Consider the following 24,210-nt stretch of genomic DNA (forward strand, 5'->3'; position numbering starts at 1 on the left):
AACGTCAATATATTGTTACTTTTAACCTATTACAATGATGAATTTATTGATATTAAAGGTGGTCAGCACAGAAAAGTGTATGCTTGCCTGAGCTTTAACTCTATAGCTAGAAGAAACACACTCTGAAAATACGTGGGGTTATAGCAGCAGGTGAGCAGTAGAGAGCATCATGGCACGTGCAGAAGATGGGAGCCAGCCTGTACCCACACCCGGTCCTCACAGCTACCTTTAACTCCAACTCCAAGGGACCTAGTGCCCTCTGATGGCCTCCACAGGCAACATTGCTCATGTGCACACACAAAAACTATTTTAAAGAATATTAAAGAGTAGGGATTCCATTAGGATTAGGAAGAAATCTGCACTGCATTACTTGTACTAATTAAGTTGAAGATGAATTATTAGGGTGGGGAAAAGTCGGTCTACTAGGAAGGCTCAACTGAACTAGGAAGAATTTTATTTCTAGTTCTCGAAAAAATATAAGGACAGGAGAAATAGCTCAGAAGTTAAGAGTATTCATCGCTCTTGCAGGGGGCCCGTGTCCAATTCCTAGCACCCACATGGTGGCTCTTAATCACATGTAACTACAGCTCCATAGGATCTGATGCCCTTTGACCTCCAAGTACTTCTGTGTACACACAGACACATACACACACCTGGTACAATCATATCCATGATGCAAATATTTTAATAACAGGAAAAATAATCTAATTACTCAGTGATTCATGACATCCCTAATCTGCAACTCTTTAATGTAGTTCATATTTTTGTGAGCACCCAACAATTAAATTATTACATTGCTAGTTTTAAACTAAGATTGCTACCACTGTGAGTTGTTTTATAAATATCTGATAAGCAGGTTATATGGCATATAATCCCTTTTGGGTCTTGACCCACAAGTACTCTCAGTGTCCTGACCCTTTCCATCTTCATACTTCTCCTTACCACTTTGCAATATTTAGATAACAAACACATTCAATAAACTCTAAGCATTTTTGAAAACATGAATGTTTAATGGCTGTCTCACAACTTGAGAACTTATGATTTAGATCATTAAACTTTAAAATATTGTCTAAAAGGACTCACTTTTTTGTGACTTATAGGAAATGGAATAGTGATTAACAGTTAATGTGTAAAGCCTTAAATTTTAGATATTTATTATGTATGCTTGCATGTACATGTGTATCTGTGTGTGCTTTTGAAGCCTAGAGAGCATGTCAGATGCCATAGAGCTGGAGTCACAGGTAGATTTGAGCCACACAGTGTATGTGCTTTGGTTTGAACTCTGCACTTCTCAAGAGCAGGTAGAATTTTTAACTCTTTTTGAGGGGATAAAGTTGGAATCTTAGGTCTGATTCCTGGAACTTAGAAATAGAATTTTCAGATCACATTTTCGAAAGTATGGATTCCTGATTTTAACTTTGGAGGTTCTAGGTATTATCTTCATGCTCCCAACTATCTGCACTCTGATGATTGTGTTTTTCAGGGTCACAGCATGAACTACAGTTCAGGTGCATGTTGGTTGCACTGAGAATGACACCAAGCGTGGACATGTCACAAACAGCACTCCCAACCAGAACTAAAAGAGTATCAGGATCTCTTCAGTTTCAATCTATAACACTCTGAGACAGCCATTAAAGAATCATTCATATTTTAAACACGCTAGCGTTTCTTAAATGTGTGTGTTATCTAAATTCTTCAAAGTGGTGAGGAGAAGTATGAAGATGGGAGTAGCCAGGACACTGTGAGAGAACAACCCTGGAGTCAACTTCCAGTGTCAGTCATGCAACAGCGAGTGGAGCAGAAATATGATGAAGGAAAAGCCATTGTTTCCAGATCAATTCTTGCTGTTCCACACCAGACGAACACCCCTCTTCTTGTTTTCCTCTTTGATCCAGGGATAATGCAAAATAATCAGGTTATTTTTCTTTTCCACGTCTTGCAGTAGTATCTGTGATTCCTCACAAAATGCAGATTTGTCCAATCTGGAGTGAAAAAAGTTCTGTTTATTTTTATCACATTGATTAATTTGTGTTTATACAGGCACAGGCTACAGTGCACATGTGAGGGTCAGAGGACAGTGCATAGGAGTCCATCCTCCATGCTCTACTGTGTGGGCCCCAGGTTGTCAGGCTCGGGAACAAGTGCCTTCAACCACTGAACTATTTTACCATCCCAGATTTTAGTGGCAATCGTTTGCCTCTATTTACCCCTATAACTACCTCTCTTGGCCCCTTTTCATAGGAATGAATGAGAGGAATGTGTGAAGAGAAGGCCTTAGTCTCCTTTCTGGAGAGCAGGGACATATATAAATATATATATATATATATATATTATATAATGAATATGTCAATACTGCTTCAACCATACCTTCCTCACCACAATTTAAACTATGTCCACACACCCTAGCACTCAACATCTCATTCCTGTTTGTACATTACTCTTTATAGATCCAGTAGAGAATACAAGTCAACAGGGCACAGGTGTGAACCATTTTTTTCTCACAGAATGTTCCTTCAAATCATCTAACCAACCTTCACATATGGAGTAAGTTATCTAGACTGGACCTGAATATTAGTGTGTAAGTGTATGTGGGAAGCAGTATTTGTAAGTAGAGTTGTAGTGCTTGGTTGGGTGATTGTGTTTCCCAGGATATATGAAAATGCCTGATCAAGTTGTCCCCAGTGGAATAAATACTGGTATGGTAGTTGTAAGAGTAGCCAATCACTTTTTGATTGAATTATGATGCCTGTACCACAGTGGAGATCTAAGGTCTGCTTCTGTAAACTCTGTAAAAAATTATCATGAAGAAGGGGCAGATAAACCTTAAGAGCTGGGGGTGGGTGGGAACAAGCACTATGAAGTGCTGTCTTTTGGACATGATGATTTTATACACCAACTCAGTGATGCTGAGGTCGCCAGCACAAGACCTGCATTAAAAATTCCAACATGGATGTTGGAGGGACTCTGAGACCCAACCCCAACTGAAGAACTATTAGTAGTTGATGGCTGATGGGTGAGAATAACTTTTAAGATTTGGCTGCCTCTGCCGGTGTGTGGGAGCTCTGCCCTCTGCTCTCTGCCCAGTGTGGGGGTGGGGGAAGTCTGGCTCTCTCATCAGGCTCCTGGTTTATTGGTCCTCTGGGGCAAGTCGACTTGGCTGCAGTCCCTAGGCCAGGAGATCCCAGAGAGGGCGAGTGGAAGGAAGTGCTTCAGACCCGACTGCACCCATGGTGAGACCCATCAGAGTATTGGACCTGCTTGCACCCATCAGAAGAGAACCTTGAACCCGTAAACCAGAAGGAAAGGAAGAGGCCCCACCTGTATGCACTGAAAGAAGGGATGGGAAGACGACAATATAAAAACACATTCATCAACAGAAAAACCAATTTGATGTTACCAGAGTCTAGGGACTCTATACCAGCAAGATCTGAACATCACAATACAGATAAAGCAGAAGAGATAAACCTTAAAAACAACTTCATGAAGATGATAGAGACCCTAAAAGAAGAAATGAGAAAATGCTTTAAAGAAATGGAAGAATAGACAAACAAAAATTACAAAAAACAATTCACACAGTGCAAGATTTGAAAGCTGAAATAGAAACAATGAAAACACAGTCTGAATGAATGCTAGAATTAGAAAAGTTGAGTAAGTGATCAGGAACTACAGATGCAAGCATAACCAACAGAATACAGGGGTTAGAAGAGAGAATCTCAGGCGCTGAATATTTGCTAGGAGAAATAGATTCATTGGCCAAAGAAAATCTAAAGTCCAAAAAATCTCTAATACAAAATATCCAGGAAATATGGGACACCGTGAAAAGGCCAAATCTAAGAATAATAGGTGTAGAAGAAGGTAAAGAAACCCAACTCAAAGGGACAGAAAACATATTCAACAAAATCATAGAAGAAAACATTCCTAGCCTAAAGAAAGACAAGGCAATGAAAGTACAAGAAGCCTACAGAACACAAAATAGAGTGGACCACAAAAAAGTCCCTTCGACACATAATAATAAAAATCCCAAACATACAGAATAAAAAAGAATATTAAGAGCAGCAAAGAAAAAAGGCCAAGTAACATATAAAAGCAAACCTATCAGAATTACACCTGACTTCTCCATGGAAACTCTGAAAGCCAGAAGGTCCTGGATAGATATTCTACCAACACTAAGAGACCATGGATGCCAGCCCAGACTACTATACCTGGCAAAGCTCTCAATCACTATAGATGGAGAAAACAAGATATTCTGTAACAAAACCAGATTTAAACAATACATATCCACTAACCCAGCCCTACAGAAAATACTGGAAGGAAGACTTCAACCTAAGGAACGTAACTCCCCTCACAAAAACATAGTCGAGCCAGGCATTGGTGGCACATGCCTTTAATCCCAGTACTAGGGAGGCAGAGACAGGCGGATCTCTGTGAGTTTAAGGTCAGCCTGGTATACAAAGCATGTTCTAGGACAACCTCCAAAGCAATACAGAGAAAGCCTAACAAACAAACAAAAAACCCATAGTCAATCGATAATCCAACTTAATCAAAAGCCAAAAGAAAAAGTGGGGTAAATCTATGAACAATAATACCACCACCACCAAATAAAAAAGAAACAAGAAGTAACACTCAATGGTTCTTAATCTCCCTGAATATTAATAGTCTTAATTTGCCTATAAAAAGAAACAGGCTAATAGAATGGATATTAAGGCAGAGCCCATCCTTCTGCTGCATACAAGAAATATACCTCAACTTCAAAGACAGACATTACCTCAGAGTATAGGGTTGGGATCAGATTTTCCAATCAAATGGACCCAAGAAATAAGCTTGTATAGTTATCCTAGTATCAATCAAATTAGACTTCAAGATAAAATCAATTAACAGAGATGAAGAAGGTCATTTCATATATATCACAGGAAAAATCCATTAAGATGAAGTCTCAATTCTGAACATCTATGCTCCAAATACAAAGGCACCACATATGTAAAATAAACATTACTAAAACTCAAATCACATATACCACCTCACACAGAGTGGGAGACTTCAATACCCCACTCTCACCACTAGATAGGACCACCAGACAGAAACTTAAGAAGCAAAGGGTCTAATAGAAGTAATGACCCAATTGGGGTTTAACAGACATCTATAGAACATTTCGTCCAAATACAAAAGAATATACCTTCTTCTCAGCACCACATGGGCCCTTCTCTGAAACTGACCACATACTTGACAACATAGCAAACCTCAACAGGTGCAAAAAACTGGAAAAAAACCCTGCATCTTATCAGACCACCATACTTCAAAGTTAGAATTCAACAACAACTCAAATTGTAGAAACCCTACAAACTCATGGAAATTGAACACGCGTTGGTACCATTCCTGGGTCAAGGAAGAAAGAAGTTAAAGACTTCCTAGAATTCAATGAAAATGAAGACACAACATATCCAAACTTATGGGACACTTTGAAAGCAGTACTAAGAAGAAAGTATACAGCACTAAGTGCTAATATGAAGAAACTGGAGAATAGTTACACTAGAGAATTAACAGCACAACTGAAAGCTCTAGACCAAAAGGAGGCAAACTCACCCTGGAGGAGTAGATGCCAGGAAATAATCAAATTGAGGGTTGAAATCAATAAAGTTGAAACAAAGAAAGCAATACAAAGTATCAATGTAACAAAGAGTTGTTTTTCAAGAAAATCAACAAGGTAGACAAACCTTTATCCAAACTTACCAAAAGGCAGAGAGAGAACATGCTAATTAACAAAACCAGGAATGAAAAGGGGGACATAGCAATAGACACAGTGGAAATCCAGACAATCTTTTGGTCATACTTTGAAAACCTGTATTCCACAAAATTGGAAAATTTAAAGGAAATGGACAATTTCCTCTATAGATATCCCTGACCAAAATTAAATCCATTTTAATTTAAATAAGTAAGATAGATAAGCAACCTAAACAGATCCATAACCTCTAATGAAATTGAAGCAGTCATCAAAAGTGTCCCAACCAAAAAAGCCCTGGCTCAGATGGCTTCAGTGCAGAATTCTACCAGAGATTCAAGGAAGAGCTAATTCCAATACTCCTCAAATTGTTTCACACAATAGATGCAGGAGGTTCAATGACAAACTCTTTTTGGGTTTGGGCTACAATTACCTTAGTACCCACGCCACACAAAAACACAACTGAGAAAGAACTACAGACCAATATCCCTCATGAACATCGATGCAAAAATACTCAATAAAATACTGGCTAATCGGATCCAAGAACACATCAAAACAATCATTCACCACGATCAAGTAGGTTTCATCCCAGGGATGCAGGGATGATTCAACATATGAAAATCCATCAATGTAATCCACCATATAAACAAGCTGAGAAACAAAAATCACATGGTCATCTCACTAGATGCTGAAAAAGCCTTTGACAATGTCCAACACCCATTCATGATAAAGGTCTTGTAGAGATCTGTGATAACAGGGACATACCTAAACATAATAAAAGGTATATACAGCAAACCAACAGCCAACATCAAACTGAATGGAGAAAAACTCAAGGCAATTCCTCTAAAATCAGAAACAAGATAAGACTGTCCCCTCTCCCCATACCTCTTCAGTATTGTACTTGAAGTTCTAGCTAGAGCAATAAGACAACAAAAGGGGATCAAGGGGATACAAGTCTGAAAGGAAGAGGCCAAACTTTCACTATTTGCAGATGATATGATAGTTTACATAAGTGACCCAAAAACCTCTACCAGGGAACCCTTACAGCTGATAAACACCTTCAGCAAAGTGGCAGGATATAAGATCAACTCAAGAAAATCAGTAGCCCTACTATATACAGATGATAAATGGGCTGAGAAAGAAATCAGAGAAGCATCACCCTTTACAATTGCCACAAACAACATAAAATACCTTGGGGTAATGCTAACCAAACAAGTGAAAGACCTGTATGACAAGAACTTTGAGTCTTTAAAGAAAGAAATTAGACACCAGAAAATGGAAAGATCTCCTATGCTCTTGGATAGGTAGGATCAATATAGTGAAAATGGCAATCCTGCCAAAAGCAATCTACAGACTCAATGCAATCCCCATTAAAATCCCAGCACATTTCTTCACAGACCTTGAAAGAACAATTCTCAATTTTATACAGTAAAACAAAAAACCCAGGATAGCCAAGAAAACCCTGCTCAACAAAGCAACGTCTGGAGGCATCACCATTCCTGACTTCAAGCTCTATTATAGAGTTTCAGTCCTGAAAACAGCTTGGTATTGGCACAAAAATAGACAGGTAGACCAATGGAATTGAATTGAACACCCTGAGATTAATCCACAAACCTATGAACACCTGATTTTTGACAAAGAAGCTAAAATTATACAATGGGAAAAAGCATCTTTAATAAATGGTGCTGGCATAACTGGATATGGGCATGCAGAAGACTGCAGATGGACCCATGTCTATTGCTATTCACAAAACTTAAGTCGGATCAAAGACCTCAGCATAAATCCAGCCACATTGAACCGCTTAGAAGAGAAAGTGGGAGGTACTCTTCAGTGAATTGGTATAGGAGACAGCTTCCTGAACATAACACCAGTAGTACAGACATTGAAATTGACAATTGAAGAAATGGGACCTCCTGAAACTGAGAAGCTTCTGTAAGGCAATGTACACAATCAATATTACAGAAAGGCATCACACAGAATGTGAAAAGGCATTCACTAATCCCACATCTGACAGAGGACTGATATCCAATATTAAAAAGAACTCAAGGAGCAAGTCTCCAAATACCAAAGGATCCAGTTAAAAAATGGTGTACAGAACTAAATAGAGCATTCTCAATAGGGGAGTCTAAAATGGCTAAGAGACACATGAGAAAGTGCTCAACATCCTTATCCATCAGGGAAATGCAAATCAAAACATCTCTGAGATACCACCTCACTCCTGTCAGAATGGTTAAAATACAAAAAAACCCACCACTGATAGTTTATGCTGGAGAGGATGTGGAGAGAGGGGAACACTCCTCCACTGCTGGTGGGAGTGCCAACTTGTACAGCCACTTTGGAAATCAGTATGGAGATTCCTCAGGAAAATGGGAATCAGTCTACCACAAGATCCAGCAATTCCACTCAAAAGATACACATTCATACAACAAGGATATCTATTCCACTATGTTCATAGTAGCATTATTTGTAATAGCCAGAACCTGGAAGCAACCTAGATACCCCTCAACTCAAGAATGAATAGAGAAAATGAGGTACATTTACACAATGGAGTACTACTCAGAGGAAAAAACCCACAATGGAATCTTGAAATTTGCAGGCAAATGGATGGCACTGGAAGAAACCATTCTGAGTTAGGCAACCCATTCACAAAAAGACAAACATGGTATGTACTCACTCATAAATGGATTTTAGACATGGATCATGGGAGTGCCAGCATACAACCCTACTGCCAGAGAATCTGGAAAACAGGGAGGACCCTAAGAGAGATATGCATGGTACCCCAGAGAAGGAGAATAGGACAGGATCTCTTGAGGGGATTGGGGGCATTGGGGGAGGGGAGAGGGAGCTGAGAGAAAGAGGGGTAGAAAAGGTGGGGAGAGGAGGACATGTGGGATTAGGAAGGTTGAGCTGGGGAAAGAATAGAGGAGAGCAGGATGAGAGATACCATAATAGAGGGAGCTATTATAGGTTTAAAGAGAGATCTGGCACTAGTACTATTTCCAGAGATTTTTGACGATGACACCAACTGGCAATCTAACCAATACTGGAGAGGTTTAAATGCCCTTCCCCGATAATGAGATTGACGACTGCCTTTTATGCCATCTTAGAGCCTTCATCCAGTGACTGACGGAACCAGAGGCAGACACCCACAGCTAAACACTGAACTGAACTCTTGGAAACCAGTTGCAGAGAGGGAGGATTGATGAGCAAAGGGGTGAAGACTGGACCGGTGAAACCCACAGAAACAGCTGACCTGAACAAGGGGGAGCTCATGGACCCCAGACTGATAGCTGAGAGGCCAGCATGAGACTGATCCAGAACCCCTGAAGGTGGTTGTCAGTGAGGTGACCTTGGCTTTCTTTGGAGCCTTGGCCAATAGATCAGTATTTATCCCTGGCATCCAAACGGACTTTGAGAGCCCATTCCACATGGGGTTGGGCCTAGGCCCTGACCTGGATGATATGACATACGTTAGAGACCCCCATGAAGACCTCACCCTCCCTGGAGAGTGGAGGGGAGACTGGGTGGAGCGTTGGGGGGTTTGGTGGGGGCAGGGGAAGATGGGAGTGAGAGGTAGCTGGGATTGACATATGAAGCAAGCTTGTTTCTAATTTAAATAAAAAATAAAAGAAAAGATTTGGCTGTTGGTAGGTTGCCCATGCCCCAATGGATGACCCCATACCCATAGGTATATCGTCAATAGGAGTTAGAGTCAGGGTGTTAGTAATTGTGATTTGAGGGTATTGGGGGTTATTGTTTGTTAGTGGAGGTTGGAATATAATCAAAACATTATATATATATGAACATTTCAAACAATAAATAAAAAATATTATTAAAATTAACTTCTGGGCTAGAGAGGTGGCTCAGTGGTCAAGAGCACTGGGAGCTTATTTAGATGTCTAGCATTCAGTTATAAAAACTCACATGCTGGCACAGAGCCATTGTAACTCCATCACAAGGGATCTGATGCACTCTTCTGGTCTTTGCAGGCAATGGGCAGCCGTGTCATGCATAAAATTACGTTTTTTTTTCAGAAAACAATATGCAAAAACTAAGATTAGTTTGGTATTGAAAATGTGTTTTTCCTTGAGAGGCCATTTAAATGACTTACACAAAGTATGCTGTGTATGTGAACTGATACTTAAACAATTTTTAACTTTTTATTGCCTTCTCTTGTTTTTTCTAAATGTCATATGATACCCATATATTACATTTGTGTGTGTGTGTGTGTGTGTGTGTGTGTGTGTGTGTGTTATAGACTAGGATCAGTGTATTTGTGTGAACATGTGCTTTTTTCCCATTGTGAGATTAGGTGACTCTTTTTGCTATGCTTCTGAAAATATTATGATTTTATTTTCTTCAGAGCTGAATAATATTTTTAAAAAGCCAAGTGTTTTTAAAAGTTGTCTGATGATGTTTGGATAATCACCATCAGCAGGTGGCACTCAAGAGTGGATATAAATCCATGGATGGTCTTCAATGTCCTACAGCACAAAGGTGGTCCTTTCACAACAGAACTCTCCCACTCAGGGTTAATGGGACTGAGCTTGAGAAAACCATCACATAAGAGCTTGCTCTGAAGTCACTCCCAATCCTGGGAGACAATGAGTACTCACCCCAGCACCTTCAAGTTACAGGCTCTGTGATTCAAAGCCTCACACAGGAGCTCCAGACCATTGTGGCCCAAGGTCATCCAGTCCAGGCTCAGGACGGTCAGTGTTTTGCATGTGGTGAGAGCCAAGGCTAGGTCTGCACAAGAGTCAGTGGTAAATTCACACATGTCCAACCTGTGGCAGGGGAAATACCAGAAAAGAGGTGTAGTAATTGGTCACAGTTCCAGCCTTCAGAGCAAAGAGATCCGTAGCTCCAAATGTCAACAGTAAGCAGAAACACTAAACAAGTCCAGGTCCCATGGAAAAGTATTTATGGTTATTTGAGAATTTCATGAATGTGTACAATGTATCTTAATTATGCCTGTCTACTACGAACACTTCCTCCCAGGGCTCCTTATTCATACCCCAAGCAACTTCATAATCTTTGAAACCCACTAAGTTAGTGATGCTCAACCTGTAGGTTACCATCCCCTTTGGGGTCAACTGACCCTTTCACAGGGGTCCTATGTCAGACATCTGCACATCAGATATGTACATTGTGATTCATAACAGTGGCAAATTTATAGTTCTGAAGGAGCAACCAAAATTGTCTTATGGATAGAGGTCACTGTACTAAGTTCAAATATCATTGCCTTAGGTACTTGAGTTTAGGACAGTCCACTGAGGCACAGGTAACCAGGCCAACCGCTCTGAATAAAACTGACTCTCATTTCCCCAGCAGCCATGAACTGCAGATAGCTGCTCAGTTAGGGCTAGGGTTTCTGCAGAGCCTCTGTCTTCCATTCTCTGATTTTCCCTGGCTTGCCTCATGCCAGGCACTGTAAATTGCTGAACATCCTGTGACTGGGCAAGTCATAGGACCTAAGGGAGAACTCATTACTACTGCTTTGCTTAGTGGACATAACGAATCTACCTTCTAAATCAGTGGTTCTTAACTTTCTTACTACTGTGACCATTTAATATAGGTCCTCATATTGTGGTGACCCCTCAATCACAAAATTATTTTTATTGCTATTTTATAACTGTAGTTTTTCTGATTGTAAGAATCATGATAGAAATATCTGTGTTTTCTGATGGTCTTAGGCGACCCCTGTGAAAGGGTCATTTGACCCCCAAAGAGGTCATGACCCTCAGCCTGAGAACCATTGTTCTAAATGAGTAGCATTAACCCTATGTTATCTCAGTCCTCAACCCTCATTAGAGAAGCATCCTTTTGCAATGGACTGGTCAATATTCCGATAGTGACTACAAACGTCTCAGCCTCAAACGGAACATCTATATCACCCCTTCACCCAAGACCCAGAAACATCACAGAAAGACTAGAAGAACCAGATAATGTGGTGGAAAGAAACATGAAAGAGCCATTATTCTCAAACCCACAGCAACTGTTGTCTGTTCAAGACCTGCGCATTAATATTTTTCTATTAATGAGGAAATAATGTGGCTAGGTGGAGTTCTCCTTAATCCCATTGTCTTATTGGGGTTTCTATTGCCGTGAAGAGACACCATGGCACAGTAATTCTTATGACAGAAAAACATCCAGTTGTGTGGCTTTCGTTCAGCTCAGAGGTTCAGTCTGTCACTGTCACAGCGAGGCATGGTGGCATGCAGGCAGGCAGAAGCAGCTGGAGAAGCAGCTGAGGGCTTTTACATCTTGACCCACAGGCCAAAGGAAGTGGTCTGAACACACTAGATGTGGCTTGAACATACGAGACCTCAAAACCCACCTCCCCAGTGACACTTCCTCCAACAGTACCACACCTACTACAATAAGACCACCCATCCTAATGGTGCCACTCCCTTTGGGGACCGTTTTTTTAGAAACCACGACACCTATTAACCCCCCATGTTTTCCTCATTGATTCGTGAACCTTTCCCGCTGTGAAAGTAGTAACTCACCCAAGACACTGCAATTTACATCCAGGGTTCCTCAGAGCTTCACATAACTGTTTGATGCCTGTGTCTTGTATGTTATTGCTGCCCAGTTTCAGTGTCTTTAGATTTTGATTGCACGAAAGGACAGCAGAAATCGCCTTACAGCAGTCTGAAGTCAGATAGCAACCAGACAACCTGGGAAAACATGCATGCAAACATACTGATTTATTATGAGACCCAATCCTTTTGTTTTGAATTATTATTAATCTGTTAGAAGTTCATATGAGCCTTCAATTCCAGTTCCTCCCAATTTCCCAGAATTGCTTTATATATATACATATATATGCATGCATATATACGTGCATGTGGACACATGCATACATACTTCTGCATGAATATGTAACCTAAGTTCATTTAGATTTGCTTGTATGTGCCATATGTCCAGTGGTTGTATAACCCTCTACAGCTTCTCTGTGTAGGAGATCCATTTTCCCTCTCAGCAGCCATTCCTTGACCATCTTCCATTTTTGATACAGGGTCTCATGTCCTAGTCTGGCACGAGAATCCTTGCATAGCTGAGGATGACCTTGAGCTTCTGACCCTCCTACATCTACCTCCAAGTGCAGAGATCATAGGTTATTAGTTGTCACACCCTTTTTAAAAGCCCTGCGGAGACTCAGTCTCAGGGCTCTGCATATGCTAAGTCAGCATTCTACCAACTGACCTTCATCCCTAGGCCACACGATTCCATCTTAATGGCTTGGTGTATTTCCACTTATTTGTATGAACCAGAAATGCCCAAGACTTCTGAAATATTGAGGATGCTTCTCCATCTGCTGTACTCTGCTCCATGCTGGCTCACTGTAATCTTACCTCGATCGCTGCATCTACTGTTTCTATTTTCACTCCCCCACTGGTGAAATTACAGATGTCCTGATAAGTGGCGCTACCTTATCCCTGATTTCAGATTTTTGTGCAGATGTTATCATGTGGCGAACTTCTGCCAGTATTTTACATAACATGTCCTCAACTCCTCCCTAAGCCACAAGTTCATGGTTCCCCATGCCACTTACAATAATGGTTAAGAGATAGGTTGGGGCAGAGCAGGAAGATAGGTGAGGGAGAATGTGAAGTTGATGCATGCATAGATGTTAAATATTGACATTAGTCAGGTACATGTTAGATGTATAGTGAACATACAATAATGAATATAATATGTTTACACTGATAATGGATAGGTGATATGCAGATTATTATAGGAGGAGATGTATAATATGTAAGTAAAGACAATAAAACTTTAGATGGGAGAAAATGGAAAGATGTTAAATTCATAGATGACAGATAATAGGTGGGAGGTTATAGGATAGGCAGATAGATATGTTAATGAATACGTAAGCATATATGCATAGGTTCATGATTGATGGATTTATATATATGTATGATTTATGCAGGTATAATATGCATGTGTATTAGTGTTTCTCAAGCATGGGTGAATTTTACTCTCCAAGGATGCCTGTAGCCTCTGGGACTCCCTTCATCAGGGTAGTAATTCCACTCCTGGGAAGTCACCTTCATGACCCAATCACCAAGGGCTCCATGTCTTAAGATATTCATCATGGGTGATAAGCGTCAACACACTCTCAGGGGACACTGACATTCAGATAATTCTACCCTCCTTCCTACTGATCACCAACATCAGTAACCACATCTCCAGCAATGGATGAGAACATAGCCCTACCATAACTCCCGCAGGTTACATCGTGGGTCTTTCAAAGCTTCACAGAGAATGTTCACTCCAGTATCTTCCAGGAAATTTGAGCTCAAGTCAAGCAGAGAGAGGTATTTGTTGTGTAAAAGGGCTTCATAGAGATGGCCACAGGCAATGAAGGTGAAACAGCAGTATGACAACCTGCAAAAGAGGAGTCCACACCAGCAGCTCACTTATTCTCACATTACATGCCTCTGCAAAATAATGTTCTCCCTATACTGAATTTCCACTTTGCATGAAAACATTGAATGGGTTTCTGGGAAGGCTTCACAGGCAAAAGCCCTGGGCATCAAGTCTGAGTACCCTAGTTCAATTCCTCATGATGGAAGTAAATAAGCAACCCCATATGTTGTTTTCTGTCCTCCATATGTGTGTGATTACATATACACACACACATGATGGAAACATTTTCAAAGGAAAGTTTTGAAAACCTGAGGTTATACATCAACAGAGATGCTATTAAAACTGATTTGTCAACTTATTTGCAAAACAATTAACAAGTTCTTCCACTTATATGAGAAACTCAACATCTTGCAGACTCCTGCCCTCATGGAATATCTTCCATTAATTTCTTTTTGTTCTCTGTGTGAGTGTGTATATATCTCAGTACAGGTGCCCATGCAGGTGATGTCAGAGGAAAAGCTCAGATGTCACCCGATGGATCACCACCCACATACTTTGAGACAGGGTTTCTCAGTTGCCTCTAACTTATTTGTTAGTCTTGGCTGTAGTCTAGTGAGCCCTGGGGATCCTACTGTCTCCAGATCTTCAGTGTGTTACCATACCTGGCTTTTTCACATGGGCTCTGGGAATGAAACTCAGGTCATCATACAAGATTGACAAGTTTTTACTCACTTATCTCTTACTCCACCCCATTTCCATTATTTTATTTGAAATATAGTTCATAATCCTGTCATCTGTATGCTTGAAAGACTTGAAAGACTAGATGATATTTGAAATAACTCATGCCTAATGTAGTTCTGTATAATTACTAGTCACCAAGTGTAATTTAATTCTATCTATTCTGTAACTAGTACTTAAATAACCAAATTACTTTGCCTTCTAATGTTATTTTTTCCTATCTCTTCTGAAACATCCTTCTTTTTCTATATTGTATTTTTCTGTTTCTTTTACAAGTTTCATTTAAGGATGGGAGAGATGGTGCTGCGTTTAAGATCACTGCTGTTCATTCAGAGAAACCGGGGTTCAGGGCTAAGTACTCACATTAACACCTACATGGTGCACACAAAACTCCTGTAACTAGAATCCCATGCTCTTGGATAGAACTCTCATCCAGTGGCTGATGGAGACGGAGGTAGACACCCACAGCTGTGAACCGAATTGAACTCCATTTGCAAAGAGAAATGATGACCAAGGGAATCGGGATCGGGCTGGTGAGGCCCACAGGGGCAGCTGACGTAAACAAGGGGCATCACATGGACCCCAGACTGATGATTGGGGGGCCAGCATGGGACTGATCCAGACATCCTCCCACCGAACCTGGGTGACAGAGTGGAGGCCTTGACAATCTGTGGGACCTTGGAGAGTGGAGTAGTATTTATTCCTGTCATACAGAGGGACTATGGGAGCCCACGCCACGTGGAGGGATGCTCTCTCAACCTGGACACATGGGGAAGAACCTGGGCCATTCCCGGGATGATGTGATGGACTCTGGAAATCCCTTATGGAGGCCTTTGCCCTCCCTGGGGAGTGGAGGGAGGATGAAGTGGGGGTAAGGGGTTGGGAGGATTGGGGGTGGGGGAGGAGGGGAGGGAGAGGGAACTGAAAGTGACATGTATAAAAAGTTAAAAATATGGAAAAAAGAGGAAAAATATAGGGTCATTTAAAATAACTGGAAGGAAAATATTTGATAAATATCCAACCTTAATGAATGAGGTAAAAAATCTTTCAATGTCAGGAAAAAAATAATATTAATTTAATAAAAATACTGAAAACAAAAAATTCCATGGAACTATTGACTTTTTCTGGCCTCTGCAGGTTTATGCACTCATGTGGTACACAGAAAATTACTCAGGTAATATCCAGCCCAGGTCAAAACACAAAGGCACTGAAAATATTATAAAAAACCACACCCAAGCTGTGTGCACAAATTTTATATACCATGCTAATAAGTTTCATGTTTGGACTTAGCGAACATCTCCAAGACTCATGACCTGCAAATATTCCAAAATATAAGTGCAATATAAAACATTTCTGGTCTAGTCATAAGCAGTTTATGAACAGTACTCAATTTGCAGGTTTTCTTCTTCTGTAAACAGATGTCTCCATAAAGGTCAGTATTCAAAGCTCTTATATTTTATATGTATGTTCATGTCTGTAAGCTGCACATGTATGTATTGCTGTATGAATACATAATCACAGAGGACACAATTAATTTTGTGTCTGGATACTCTTTCTCTTCAACGAACCCAGGTGTCTTTGATCACATTCCCCATTTAAGGTCTTTGGTTGATGGGACGATAAGTTATCTGGTATGGCTTCCTTGAGACAATAGACTGGCAGTCTGCTACTATGAGCAATCAACCTCAACTTCAGGGCAGGAGACAGCACATCGTGTCTTAGGTAATATGTAGGAAGGCCTGCCTAGGAAAGGAATATTTTTTTCTTATTTATATTCTCCTCTGGCCTAGTGGCCAGTCTCTTTCCAGGGGCATCATCTCTTCCCATAATAATCATATCCATCAAGATAAATTTTATATAAGTGATTTCTGAGCTACCCTTGCCTTTTTTGAAGTTGATCTGATGGTATTCTCTGTTTGCATCTGCTCCACTTACTTATATTGCAACTGAGACAGAGTCAAGTGACTGAGTTTAGTGACACATCTAATTTTCTCCTGTATTCCTTACTGGGAATTTGACCCCCCTTTATGATGATTGCACCCATATTCAGTGTTCTGAAATATTTCCATGGCATGCTACCCCAGACCAACTCACATGAGTGTCTCCAGGACACAGCTTGGATGCTTCAGGATTTCACACACTAACATTACTCCTTTGTTCTTCAAGGGATTTTCAACCAATGAGAGATGTTTCACCTTGCATTTGGTTAGGGAAGTAGCAATTACACCACAAGCCTCACTGGAGATGTCACATTTCCCCAATCTGTACGTGAGATATATGTCACAGGTTAGGAGTAGCATCTTTAGGTGATCTATGTACAAACAAATGCCACAGATTATAATACTGTACATACCAGTCCACATCTACATCAAGGCTTATCTTATGCATAAGCACAATTATATAAGTATAATTGTGAATTATAGTGATCTGCTGGTTGAGAAAAAGTCCAACCTAGTGGTTTTCAGCTATGGGTGACTTTTACTTTCAAAGATCCATTTAGAAATGTCTGGTGAGGTTATTGTTGGTCACAAAAACCAACAGAGAGATAGGGTTGGAATGTACTGGGTAGAAACCATGGCCTTTAATGCACAGATAGACTCCATCACTAAAATATGGTCCTTACACATATCAGCGAAACACACACACACACACACACACACACACACACACACCCCACAGAGGCTCATTTTTCACAAGGAGAAACATAACTATCATAATGAAACTCAAAGCTTTCAGAATGAAGTGCAAAGCTTTCAAAGTTATGTCTAAAAAGTAATTTTTAAAATAATCTCAGAAAAGCTACTGGATTTAGGCAATGCCCTGACTTACAGCAGCTCCTCCACTCTGCATGATGGGGATTTCAGCACACAGCACATATTCTCAACCACATCATTGGAGAGATTAGTGCCATAGAGGTTCAAGGATTTCAGGTGAGGTAGTTGGAGAAGTGTGTGAAATAACAAACCACATCCAAAGTTAGTCAGGTAGGAGCACCTGTAGAATAAGGTCAAATGGTACATTACACCAGACGGTGTGGGTACACAGCAAAGCAACTTGTACACACTGCACTTCACCTCAAACACCATGTTTTTTTGGGCACTCTGTTTACCCCACAAGTTCTCAGTGGTTATCTCTAGGTACCAGACAAACACAGAGATACTCACATCTCTCCCCTTCTATTCCCCCCCCCACTTCTGTGTAACATGTAGAATGTTTCGAGGAGACTCACACACACACCCTCATGTTAAACTCTAAACATTGTCTGTAATGGCTAATCAAGGTTTTTCCAATTCAACATTATCTGGGTAAAGGAACCTGAATTCTGGAATTGCCTCCTCCAGATTGGTATGCCTGTGGGCATTTTCTTAACAGGTAATTGGCCTAGAGCTGCCACTGTGAGTAGCATTACACATGGGCAGGTAGATCTGATTCGAATAAGAAAGATTGTTGAGCAGGCCAGGGGGAAACAAGTCAGGGAGCAGCATTTCTCCATGGTCTCTGCTTTGGTTCCAATCTTCAGGTTCCTACCCTGAATTCCCTTGGTGATGGATTATGGATTATGAACCAGGAATGGTAAAACAGAATACGCCCTTTCCTTTACTAGGCTGCTTTTGGTGGTGGTATCTACGACAGAAGCAGGAACCAAAGCAGAATGACACATTATAATACAGATGCTTATGTTTGTATTAATGCTCCCCTCTGTGTGTCCCAAAGGAAGGGTCCATTTCTCCTTAAGGACTAATGCTTTGTTGATGTCTGAGACATGGTTTCTCTGTGCAACCCTGAGTGTCTTGAAACTCACTCTGTAGACCAGGCTGGCCTCAGACTGAGAAGTCTGTCTTCCTCTCCCTCACAAGTGCTGGGATAAAAGGCGTGTACCCCCCACTTTCTGGTTTAGTAAGCCCTAAAACTTTTTCAGGCATCAATATCTATAATATTCTTATACTGGGGTTCAGAGCTCAGGATAATCAGGTGTGCCTGTTTTTGTTTTTATTTGCTCCATTCAAGGTTGGGAAAAGGTAACTAAACTTATGTCTGGTCATGTCGTCTTGATAAGAAATAGATGTCAGCGTGATCACTAAAAAAAATAATCATTGGGCTGGACAGATGGCTCAGTGGTTAAGCACATACTTCTCTTACAGATGATTGGAATTCTGTTCCTAGCACCCATGCTGGGCAGCCAATGACTTAATATAATTCTGAATCCACAACACCCAATTCAGATGCTCACATACGTATGTACAATCAAAATAATCTTTAAATTGAACTTTTCATGAACATTCATTGCAGTCTCTAGAACACAGTCAATAACTTTTGGCTGTGTACATGCATACCCATACAACACACACACACACACACACACACACACACACACACACACTAGATGTATAGATATTTACAAACCACCTATAAATCAGATGTATGTGTGTGTGACATAGAAAACTTCAAACATGTGACTCCTACTGATATTGTATTTGCTACTTTGGATTTTACCTCTGCATTTCTTTATGAATTTGTCTTCAAGTAGAGAAGAAATTTCTTTAATCTGCTTAAAGGATAGGTGACTATCAAACTTACGAGAAGCTTTGGAGCTTAAATGCATTCAGAGGCCCCCTATGGGTTGGAGACATTGATAGATAAAGAAGAAAAATCACTGTTACATTGAATTTACAGCTGTCCAGATCCAACACTTCCAAGTTCTGGAAAACTCTGCATAACATACGCCAATGTTTGATTGCATTGCTGCAATGAGATAACACACCATTATTCTCTTGTGGCTCAATGCAATTCAAGATATTCCTAAGATGGGGAGATCACTCCCAACCCCTTGAAGGGGTATACATGGTACATAGACATACATGCAGACAATGCACTCCTACACTTTAAAGAAAAGAAAATAAATCTCTAGAAAAGAAAGTAAATTAGAGAGAGAGAGAGAGAGAGAGAGAGAGAGAGAGAGAGAGAGAGAGAGAGAGAGAGAGAGAGAGAGAGAGAGAATATACTGTGGCTACAAATGGCATCTTCTGGGCATGGTATATCCATTGCAGTCTTAATACCACAGGAGCTGTGGATGCCTCCACTTCCTGTAATAGACCTGGTCTGTTCCCACTCAATAATAAACTTTGGAGAGACTTACACAGCTCAACCCACCACCACTAGAATATTGACTACAGGTCGATTCTAGGGGAATGAGAAGTCATCTCCAGTTTTATACACACAAGTCAGCCCACCAGGTACTAATAATGCACAGTTCCAAACCCATGAACTTACCAATAGCTCTAGTTAAGCTCAGTGGCTGACTAAAAATAGACATGAATGTGAGAAAGAATCTTTTGAAGAAGTTGGGGTGATGGGGTGGAAGGGAAACAGAACCAAGCGGAAGGTGAGAGCAGCTACAATGCATGATGTATTGGTATGGAATTGCAAATGAATGTATTGAGTAAAAATGATAAAAAAGGTGCATGGATTGAGGTGAGATGAACTAAATTGAGTTTTTGGGAGACTCACTGCTAACAGCTAAGCATAATTGCTGAAGACATCCACCCTTACACTGTTCTCTACTGTCTCTTTCATTGAGAAAACATGATTTCTGTGTGAACTCAGGTAGATATTTGGGACTCTTGAGTGATAGCAACCTAATCCAATAATATAATCATAAAAGGTGTTACATGTTACACATTTGAAAGAGTTAGCAGCCTAAAGGTAATGCAAGGCAAGCCAACCAGAGCAATGTGGTATGAACACAGCCTTAAACCAGACATGAGTTCCCAGAATCCTCTTCAGTGTAGTCACCCGAAAACTAAACATGCTATGGATGAAGGAAAAGAGCCAGACATTGCGACAAAGCTGACACTGGCCTGTAACAACTTTGTTCTTTGTATAAATGGAGGAACTCAAGACATGGCTGTTTAGGGCCACAAAGATCCAAACAGCAATGGCAACGTACAACAGAGAGCCTTTCTGACTATGCCTTCTAAACACTCAAGCATAGACATATGAGAACTTAAGAAATACCATACTGGAGACAGCAATCTGTGGGTAGGAATTTTCTGCACAAGCATGAGGAACTGAGTTCCAATCCACAGACTCACTTAAAAGGCTGGACATGGATGCATGAGAATGTTGTCCTAGCATCAGAAAAGGGAATGCAGGTAGATCCTGATATCTTACTGGGCTGTTAGACTGTTCAAGATGGTGAGCTTCAAGGTTGATAGGAGACTGTCTCAAGGAATAATGATGGAAGACCATAGAGAAGCATCCCACCTCTTCCTCTGACTTCTTCACAAGCTCATATGGACACAAACACACCCATGAAATAATGGACTGGAAACTAAGGCGAAACAAGGTTCAGAGATCCACTCACTTTTTTTCATGTTTAAAGACTTCTAAGTCACCGTCTTCTGGGTTGTAGATTTCTGAAAACACTCTTTGTTGTATATGCAGATGAAGTTTCTTTAAACTTTGAGACTTCAGCAGACAGGTTGTAGCCACTGACAATACATCAGCACTGCTGATGTCAACAGTCATTTCTTCAAACATATCCATTACTTGTGTTATAAATTGTTCCTCTTGGTTTTCGACCAGGCTATCAAACAAACTCTGAGGACTAATCAGTTTCTCACCGCATTCTCCTTGACTCAAACTTCTAAAGCATTTGAAGATTTCCTGTCTCATCTTTTCACATGGTATAAACCCAAAATGTGGTTCCAGAATGGCAGCAATTTTTTCAGTGGCAATTCCAAACACAAACTTCCCTGTGAGGAGCCATTGGTTTTGGCCATGAGCATAAATTTCCCTTAGAAGTTGGGGTAGACTTCCAATGATGGGGTGATGTTTGTCTTTGTCTTGTCTGAGGAAATAGAACAGGGCAGCAAAATACAACTGCAGTGCAGGATGGTAAAACACAAAACAGTCACCTCTTGTATTTAGAAAATACATTTTCATCCACAGTATCTGCTCAGATTCAGATATCCCATTCCTGAGGAGATCCTCATACTTAAACACAAATACAGATTTCCACATTCCCTCCACAGCCAAGGTACACAGGGTCATTAATTTGTTCCTGTTCTGTCTTGATGGATAGCCGGCATACTTTGCTCTGAATGAGCTCACCATAAAGCTTGTGTACAAAACTGAATCTGGTTTAAAAGCTATGTTCAATTTCTCTCCCCTCTTAAACTGACACTTTAAAGTACGGCAGACCATCCAGCGTTTATAAGGATTTTTGCATAAAGTGAGTAATAGTTGAATGGCTTGCAAATAATTAAAGATTTCTGAGCCTTTTTTGAAACTGTGCATGAAAGAACAACAATAGTACTTTACAGACGCCTCAGTGTATCCCCCAATAGTTATTTCCCTTGGTTTCTGTAGCAATGGATAGATTTTTGGTACACTTAGGTTTCCCAATTCAAGAAGCAGAGAGGATTCTTGGAGCATTACTTTCTGTAGCAAACTGCTCAAGACAATCTGTGTTGGTGCCTTCTTTCTCCAGTCATTGCACAAGTTTGTCTGGAGTCCCAAGTCAAATTTCAGGTAGTCAAATCCCTCCAGAATAAACAAGATTCTCCTAGGATCAGATACGATATCCTCCAGTGTCTCTGAAGACTCAGACAACTTACTTAAGATGAGCTGAGCTAAGCTTAACTCTGTGATGTTGTTAAGTGACATGAGAGAGAAGAAGAAAACATAGTGAAATCTGTTCTGCCACAAGTCTCCTGCTGCCCAGTCCAGCATTGCTTTTCTTAAGAAAGTGGTTTTTCCTTCTCCTTTATTACCCAGGATGACTGCAGTGACTGACTCTAGCTGAAGATCAAATATATCTTTCAATGTTCTGTGCTGCATTTCTGTAATGATGTTGTATTCATGACTAGGCACATGAATGTAGTTCTCGAAGTCCCATATGTATTTAAATATAATCTCCATAGTCTCTTTGTATGGTCTTCGTTCATCTGAGTTGGATGAAATCAGACCACAAGGCAGTTAGGAATAGGATACTCTGAGAATGAATATACACACCTGGATGACCATGGGTCCCAAGGGAAGGACAAAAGGAGAGTCACCCACCCCTTCCCCTGTAATAATGTTCCATTTCCCTTCAGCTGATACAGAATTTTCTTTTTGTTACATTACAAAGAATGTTTAGGCCCGACCCTAGCCCCATTCAACCAACCAGTTCTTTCTACCTTCATACCTCAAGATAGAGACCTCTACTGCACGCAAGCCTTTCCATGCTTGTGACCATGTGTGGGAAGAGTTAACTGACTCTTGACTGAGTCAAACCCTGTGCTAAAGTGGGTACATGAGTATTTTAGGGTCAATAGAAGAAAAGGGTGATCTCCAGATAGCAGTGGTACTTAAACCAAAGTAAAAGCTCAGACCCTTCTAGACTCAATAGTCTTCATATATAGGACCACTTCAACATATAAAACCTAAAATTGACAATAAATTTTACTTTCACTTTCCTTGGGACTCTTCCATTAATTTATTTAATTCACAGAGAAAGAACTCACCATGTGGCCAGACTAATCATGGTACACTCATGGCCCTGAAGCCCAGACCCTCAGTTGGTAATTTAACACCATTGAGGATGATAATGTTATTTGAAACATGGCCTGTAAAAGTGTTATGAGCAAACTAGAGACTCACCTCTGAATGACAGCTAATGTAAAGCATGAATTCTGGGTGCTGCATTACAGATTTGCAAAGGTCATGGTACCTTCCCAAGAGTACTTCATTTGTACGTAATTTCATGAGTGAGGACTCAGAGTACTATTATTCATTGTAAAACTTTCATGCCTTCAGTAAGTCATTTACTAGTCATCCTATTTATAACTTTCAGTTAATATACACATTTATAGTGCTATGTTTAGTCAAAGCAAAATTTGACTCTGGTAACAAGACATAGTGAAATGAACTTTGGGCTTACGGTTCAAAGTCCATGGAAAACAAGCCTGAACAGGCTGTCAGATTGTCCTGTGCTCATTCACAAGCATCTCAAAACTTCAGATACATTATTAAAGTATCTAGATCTATGCACACATGCGAACACACACACACACACACACACACACACGAGTTTTGTTCCCCAGTAGGTGGTCATGTTTGTAAGGTTTTAGAGGTGTGGCCTTCCTGGAGAAGGACGTTGCTTGGGGAAGGCACTAAGATTTTATAGTCTCAACCTACTTCCAGTTCATTCTCTTGGCTTCATGCTTTCATTTGTGGTATAATTTCAGCTTCCTGCTCCAGTCACTACGCCTGTATCTTGTCATACTTCTCTCCATCACTTTGGAACCCTAAGCCGTAATAAACTCTTTTCATGATTTGTTTTAGACCACGGTGTTTTGTCACAGCAACAGGAAAGCACCTGATACAATACC

The 24,210-nt window shown here is 40.5% G+C and overlaps 1 protein-coding gene across 4 annotated transcripts in view; it reads right to left on the reverse strand.

The window, feature by feature from the left end:
- Positions 1-669: 669 nt before the first annotated feature.
- The window catches only part of Nlrp9 (NLR family pyrin domain containing 9), a 40,171-nt gene continuing 16,630 nt past the window's right edge, over positions 670-24,210 (reverse strand). Inside the window, exons 3-10 of one of the 4 annotated variants that reach the window (XM_040734154.1) lie at positions 21,198-22,782; positions 19,412-19,576; positions 17,663-17,827; positions 16,928-17,095; positions 13,943-14,113; positions 12,229-12,399; positions 10,333-10,503; positions 670-1,982 (exon numbers count right to left, since the gene is read on the reverse strand). In XM_040734154.1, coding sequence (XP_040590088.1) covers positions 1,835-1,982; positions 10,333-10,503; positions 12,229-12,399; positions 13,943-14,113; positions 16,928-17,095; positions 17,663-17,827; positions 19,412-19,576; positions 21,198-22,782 — 2,744 coding nt within the window. In that variant the 3' untranslated portion in view covers positions 670-1,834. The remainder of the gene's footprint in view (positions 1,983-10,332; positions 10,504-12,228; positions 12,400-13,942; positions 14,114-16,927; positions 17,096-17,662; positions 17,828-19,411; positions 19,577-21,197; positions 22,783-24,210) is intronic. The other 3 variants (XM_040734155.1, XM_040734156.1, XM_040734157.1) reach the window with 3 other exon arrangements.

Source organism: Mesocricetus auratus, unplaced genomic scaffold (assembly GCF_017639785.1).
Source record: "Mesocricetus auratus isolate SY011 unplaced genomic scaffold, BCM_Maur_2.0 Super-Scaffold_100037, whole genome shotgun sequence".
NCBI classification, from domain to species: Eukaryota; Metazoa; Chordata; class Mammalia; order Rodentia; family Cricetidae; genus Mesocricetus; species Mesocricetus auratus.